The sequence below is a fragment of the Elephantulus edwardii genome, unplaced genomic scaffold (assembly GCF_000299155.1).
Source record: "Elephantulus edwardii isolate Elephantulus edwardi_28Jun2011 unplaced genomic scaffold, EleEdw1.0 scaffold00137, whole genome shotgun sequence".
Taxonomy (NCBI): domain Eukaryota; kingdom Metazoa; phylum Chordata; class Mammalia; order Macroscelidea; family Macroscelididae; genus Elephantulus; species Elephantulus edwardii.
Window position 1 is genome coordinate 3418828 of NW_006399887.1, and position 7394 is coordinate 3426221.

Here is a 7394-nt window from a genome sequence, read left to right on the forward strand (position 1 = left end):
TATAAATACATTAATTAAAGGAATAACTCTTAACAACCTCTCAGTAAAGTAATTGTAGAGATAACTAAAATAGTTTTCTTGTTTCTAGGAGTGAAGGCTACATCCCAAGTAATTATGTAACAGGAAAGAAATCAAACAACTTGGATCAATATGAGTAAGTAAATGTTTATTTTGTGAATGTAGAAGGCAGAAAGTATTTTTGGTTTCCAGATTAAAGCATTTTAAAGATCAGTGGACAGTTTTCATTAGCTTCAAAAGAGTGTTGTCAGCATATCTTTGACTCAGCTGCCTGGTGTGGTAAGAGCCATGTTGTTGTTGTTATGTACCATCAAGTTAACTAGATTCATAGCGACCCTATGAACAATGACTCTAAACTATCCTTAACTACCCTATCCAGAGGCAACCTCACTGTCTATGACATACTTGACCCTGTTACCACAGTCACTGTGTCACTCCATCTCATCCAGGGTCTTCTTTTGCGCTGACCATATGCCCTTCGAAGCATGATGTCCTTCTCCAAACTCTGACCTCTTCTAACACCATTTCCAAAGTATGTGAGACAGTGTTTAAAAATCTTTGCCTTCAAGGTTTATTCTCACTGTAAATTAAAATGGCAAGATATAAAATAGTATGTATAGCAGGTATAAAGCAATACGCATAACATGCAATCCTCCAAGGATTCTGCTCTGGCCTAGCAGGTCAGTAGCCAGAATCAACTTGCAGGTAATACGTTCATACACTCAAGAAATAAGAACAGTTTCCCATAGTGACTCCAAAAGAAGCATGGTTTATTATTTCTTTCTCATAATATAATAGAAATATATGATGATTGTTTAGAAACCTGTCAATAAGAAAAAATATCAAACAACTACAGATGACTACTCCAGTGTCAGTCAGCATTACTATGTTTCTTTTAAATGTTCTTACTATTGTTTAAAAAGTGGCAACATGCTATAAGTACTATTGTATATCTGCTATATGCACTTCCTAAATAACATGTCTCCAGAAACTCTATGAACTTTGATAAATGTTGATAGTTGCAGAGGGGCTTTCAGGCCTTTTGTTCATAAGGTCGTTATGAGTTGTGCTCAATTCGAAGGCAGTCATCAACAACAACATCATATTGTTCTTGTTAAGTGCTGTCGAGTTGTAAATGACTCATAATGACCCTATAAACAAAAGACCTGAACACTTGTATAGCTTTCATTGTTTCTCCAAGTTTATAGGGTTTCCGGAGGCAACTATTTCAGTAGTGGATGCCACTTCTCCTTCCAAGCTTGTTTTAATCAGGGAGCTCCACCAAATACTGTCCACCATGGATAACTATTAGCACATTTGACACATCAGTGTCACAGTGTTTAGCATCACAGCAACCACAGAGTTACGTCTGTACAGCAAATGGACAGACCAGTGCTATACCACTTAGAAGAATGTTTGACCAAAAACAATTAAAACAACAACATATCCAATATTTTTTAGGGAGCTCTGGTGGTCTAGTGGCAGGAAGCAGCATTACAGTTTCAAAGTCACATCGTTTCTCAGCCTTTTGGCTAAGATCAAGTACAGTTTCAAAGTCATGAGGTTTGAAGCCATCATTTGTTCCATGGGTGAAGGATGGGCAGTCCCCTCTTGTGCGATTACCTGCCTCTGAAAACCTGAAGGAGGATCAGCTATGGGTCAATTCTAACTCTGTGGTTCACAACAACAACATTATACTGTTTCATATCTTGCCATTTTCATGTAATGAACAACATGAGTATAAGTATTTCTTATTTTTTATTAAACATTCTCTGAGAAGAATTGCATAGGTAAACCCTTAATTCATTCAAACTTGATGAACTGTTTGGAGAGCTGTCAGCATGGATTCAGACCTTAGGCATTCCACCAGGCATTTGACATGTGGACATCCAATACTTATCTTATTGGTGTGGCATTGTCTTGTTTTAGGCATCTTTACAAAATCTAAAAATTACTTGAATAACTTCTTGGTATTTATTTTCTTCAATTCTATCTCTAAATGATGAATTTTAAGTATTAGGCCAGAGGCTACGGATGAACTTTTGGATACATGAGTAAATTGACTTATAGTCAGTGAGAGAGAGACATCAGGTTGGGATAAGTAGAATGTCAGAAAGACCCTCAATGAGATGGGTTGGCACAGTGACTTCCTCAATGGGCCTGAGTATGACAGAGATAGTGAAGATGATGCAGAATAGGGCCAGGCTCAGATCTATTGTTGATAGTGTAGCTCTAAGTCCTAGTAGACTCAATGGCAGAGAATAACAACATTGGTTATATTTTTATTTTTTCAACTTCTAATTAAAGAGTGGAGGTTCAAGCCCATCTTCTAGGTACCAGAGAAGAAGGGCTAGGTAGTATAATAAAAAAGAAAACCAACAAAACTAGCATTAAAACCCCAGCAGAACTCAGTTCTACTCAGCCATGAATAGGGTCACCATGAGTCAGAAAAAACTTGATGGGTCTTTTTTAAAATTAATTCATGCTGCCAAGTTGCTTTCCAAAAATGGTACTCTACTAATATGCCCACAAGCAATATGTGGCAAGGTTTTAATGCAAGACCCATGCATACCAAACACCCTTATAGTCATTCTTGGGCTGTATGTTGACACTTTCCTCACTTCCTGAAAGAAAAGAAAGTCCACAAAAAAAAACTATTTTCCCATCATTACCCTGTATTTTCACCAGGATCCTTCCTGTTTCCTTCCCCAACCCTGTCCACCCATCACACTGTGCAACCTTGTGTTTTTGCCTCTACCCATCCTCACCTCTCTGCACTCACTCCTTCCCTCCTTGGGATCCCATACATGCTTTATTAGTTATCCTTCTATTTTTACAATAACGGTCTTATGCGGTGTTTGTCCTTATGAGACTGAGTTATTACTCACTCAGAATCATGCTCTCCAGTCTCTCCCAAGTTGTGTCGTTTTTGTCTTTTTAAATCTTTGCTCTTGAGTGCTGCATAGTATTACATTGTGTGAATGTACCACAGTTTCTCAAGACATTGAGTTGTGGCTGGGCATTTGGGCTGGTGTCCATGCTCTTGCAATGGTGAATAACACTACTATGAACACTGTGTACAAATCTCCATTTGTGTCTCAGTTCTAATGTCCTTGGGGTATATTCCTAGTAGTAGAATAGCGGGGTCAGTGGAATTTCTATGTTCAGGTTTTTTGAGGAAACACTAAACTGACTTCCAGAGTGATTGTACCATTGCATAGTCCCATCAACAGTATATGAGAATTCTCACTTCTCCAACATTTATTGCTTGCTGCCCTACTGAACTTTGCCACTGCTACTGGGGTGAGATGGTATCTCATGGTTTTGTGTAAGGGTGATCGATTTTCTAAAACGTAATACATGAGAATGATTGTACAAAACACAATATGACAAGGAATAGTGTAAAACACAATGTATACAAACTTTATAAGCAAACCAATGAAATATAAACAAAGAAATAAAAGCTAAAAAAAAGCCAAAAGCTCTTTCCTCTGCCCTCACCAACTTTCTATAGTATATTAAAGTACAGAAAAGGATTAATAGATTCAAGAAGTCGTAGCTTGCCACTGTTTTAACAATATGTAAAGAAAGTATTTTTGGTCTTAAATTCTTTTTTAGGACTATCCAGCAACATTTTTCAATTTAGGGACGATGCTAAGAGATATCTTGGTTTTAAAATCAGTATGAATGAGAACTAAGTGATAATTTGGAAAGAGGGAATTTGAAATGAGACAATCCTTATCCAAGGCTGAACATTTCTCTTATAAGTCATGGGATTTTAAGTATGAATTCTAGAGAATGAAGTTTATGATTCATTGCCATGAGTTTTGGGATGTATTTTAATTTGGAAAATTTCTCTTTTCTGGGTGTCTTCCCTATATGTTTAAAAACAAGACCTTAGTTGTAACTTTTTGTTTGTGTAGGTGGTATTGCAGAAATATGAACAGAAGCAAGGCAGAGCAGCTCCTCAGAAGTGAAGTAAGTATTTACACTTGTTTTGTGGCTTTGGCCTCAGCCTAAATTAATTTCAGTAATTCCTAACTGATATACTTCTGGGATTTTGATTGATTGTGTTTTGGAGGTTTGGAGTTCCCTGACTCCCCCAATTTATTAAGGAGCTCTGGTAGCCTAGTAGTCCACACTTCCATCCTGAAGGAACCAGCTGGTCTTTGGGAGAAGGATGGGCAATCTTCTCCTGTGCTATTAACAGCCTTGAAAACCCACTAGTGTGTCAGCTATGGGTTGGTTTCGACTTGATGGTCCACAACAACAACAAAGGGTATCTAGATCAGGAAGGTGTTGTGCAAACAGAGCAAGGAAGCACTGCATGGTTTAAAATATGGAAGGGTTATATCCTTTCTCCATACCTGTTCAATCTATATTCTCAGTAAATTATTTGAGAAGCTCGACTCTATGAAGAGATATGTGGTTTCAGAATTGGAGAAGACTCACCAATCACCTTGGTTGTACAGAAGATTCAACCTTGCTTGCTAAAAGTGAGGATGACTCGAAACACTTGCTGCAGAAGATGAAACACTTCAACCTTCACTATGATTGGCATCTCAATGTCAAGAAACAAAAGAATTCTGTGGCTGGACCAATAGACAACATCATAATGGACAGAGAAAAGATTGAGACTGTCAACAACTCCATTTTACTCAGGTACACAGTCAACATAATTTGTACCAGCAATCAAGAAGTCAAGAGATGTATAGAACTGGGAAAGTCTGTAGTCAGGGACCTCACCTAATTATTGAGGAGGATGGATGATTCCGTTTGAGGACAGAGGTGCACCTGATTCAGGTCATGGTGTTCTCAGCCACTTGCTATGCGTCTGAGAGCTGGACAGTGACTAAGTTTTAGACAGAAGAAGAATAATAGATGGCTTTGAACTGTGATGTTGGAGAAGTGTATTGAATACCCCATGGACTGCCAAAAGGACAAGCACAAACTTCTTGGAGAAAGTGCAGTCAGAATGCTTCTTGGAGGCAAAAGTAATGAAGCTTCTTGTCATATACTATGGGGATTTTGCTAGGAGAGGCTACTCCTCAGGGCAAGACATCATGCTTGGAAAGGTAGAGGGATGGTGAAAGAGAGGAAGACTCTTGACCAGGTAAATTGACTTGGTGACTGTGTCAATGGCTTGAATATGTCATAGATTGTGAGGATGGCATAGGATAGGAGAGTGTTCAGATTGTTTGTTCATAGGGTCCCTATGAATCATACTCGACTTGATAGCACCTTACAACAGCAATAAATGAGTATGATTTTGGTGGCCTAGTGGTAAGAAGCTATTCTAATATCCCAAAGGCAAATGGTTTAAATCCACCAGATTCAGTTAAGTGTCTGGATTCCCTCTCTTCTCTAGGTTAGCCACAGTATGTTGTGATTCACACAGCCCAATACCTTCTACATAACAAACTACAAACTAGTAGGAAGGAGAATATAGAAAAATATCAGCTATTCTATATGGGCAGTTTCCTCCCATGCAATTTACTGCCTCTGAAAACCTACTGGAGGATCAGCTGTGGGTCGGTTCCAACTTAGTGTCACGCACCAACAACTATGGGTATAATTAGCTCTCGGAGCTAAGTGGTAATGAGTTGAGCTGCCGACCTAGAGAAATGCAATTAGTATCCATCAGTTGCTCCTCCCTCTGTGTGATTTAGAGCCTCTAAAAACCCTCTGGAGTTGCTTCCAACTTGATGGTACCTAACAACAACAACAATGGGGACGACTTATATAATCGGTGACATTTTTCTATATTCTCCTTCATGCTTGAAAGGATGGAAGGACAGTGCAAGAGAGGAAGACCTTCGATGAGATGAGTTGATTCAATGACTGAGGTAATGAGGGTAGGTGTGTGAAAAACAGTAAGGTTGGCACAGAATAGAGCAGGTTTCAGGGTTGTTTTACATAGGGTTGTTAGGAGGCATAAGCGACTCGATGGCACATAACAACAACAACTAATTTGTAGTTTGTTACCTTGATGGACTAAAGGCATTTGTCTGTGTGAATCACAACATACTGTGACTAACCTTAAGAAGAATAAGAATCCAGAACACTTGATTGTGCTCATACAAAACCTATACTTGAACCAGGAAATAGTCCTCAGAACAGAGCAGAGAAACATGAATAGTTCTAAATCAAGAATGGTGTGTGTCAGAGATGTGTCCTATCTCCTTACCTTTTCAGTCTATATGCAGAACAGATAATTTGGGAGACTGAACTTAATGAGGAAGAATGTGGCATCAGGATTGGAAGAAGACTAATCAACAACCTACCTTATGCAGATAACACAGCTTTGCTTGCTGAACCTGAGGAGGACCTGAAGCATTTGCTGTAGAAGGTCAAGGCCTGTAGTTTTTAAATATGGATTGAAGCTTAACATCAAGAAGACAAAGACTCTCAACCATTGGGCCAAATGGCAGCACCATTATAGATGGAGACAAATTGCAATAGGAAAATCTGCTGTCAGGGATATCTCCAGAGTGCTGAAGAACAATGTCAGTCTAGAGCCATGGTCTTTGCAATTACTTGCTATACATCAGAGAGCTGGACAATCACTAAGGATGATGGAAGATGTATTGATTCCTTTGAGATGGACTGCCAAGAGAACAAACAGGTCTGTCTTGGAGGGAGTGAAAACCAAGCTGCTCTAAGCTGGAGGTAGGATTTTGAAGTTCTTTCTCATATACTTAGGGTGTGTTGCCAAGGGTAGAGGGACAACACAGAAGAGGAAGACCTTAAATGAGATGGATTGAGACAGTGACTGGGGTAATGGAGGTAGGTGTGTCAGAGACAGTGAGATTGGCTCAGGATAGGGCTGGGTTCAGAGCTGTTGTAGAGAGGGTCACTATGACTCACAGGCAACTCAACAGCACATAACAACAACAACTAACAATCTTGAATTTAGTGCTTACATGTTTTCTCTGTTTTCCCTTGAAGGTAAAATATGTATGTCTACCAATGACACCTAACAATAACAACAACAACACGTTATCTACTTCTACTGTAAAGGAGATACCACAAGTGAATGGCTTTAACAAATAGATTTCCCCCCCCTCTCACAGTTTAAGAGGTTGTTGTTATGTACCATCAAGTCAGAACTGACTGATAGTTGACTCTCAAGTGGGTGTTCAAAGGCAGTAAATAGCATGAGAGGAGATAGCTCAGCTTTCTCTGATGGAGCAGCTGGTGGACTCCACTCCCAGAAGTAGGATTTCTCTCTGCATTTCTTGGTAGTTGGAGTTCCCTGGCCCAGGACCTTGGGTCTAAAGCATACACTCAGCTCCAAACTCTTTTTTTTCTTGGTGTTACTGAGGCTCTTTGCTCTCTGCTCAATTTTCTCTTCTCAATCTCTTGTAAGGCAAAAG

At 39.3% G+C, this 7394-nt stretch overlaps 1 protein-coding gene across 1 annotated transcript in view; it reads left to right on the forward strand.

The window, feature by feature from the left end:
- The window catches only part of TEC (tec protein tyrosine kinase), a 145257-nt gene that overhangs the window by 105768 nt on the left and 32095 nt on the right, over positions 1-7394 (forward strand). Inside the window, exons 7-8 of the mRNA XM_006894160.1 lie at positions 89-154; positions 3942-3996. Of these exons, the coding sequence (XP_006894222.1) occupies positions 89-154; positions 3942-3996 (121 nt within the window). The remainder of the gene's footprint in view (positions 1-88; positions 155-3941; positions 3997-7394) is intronic.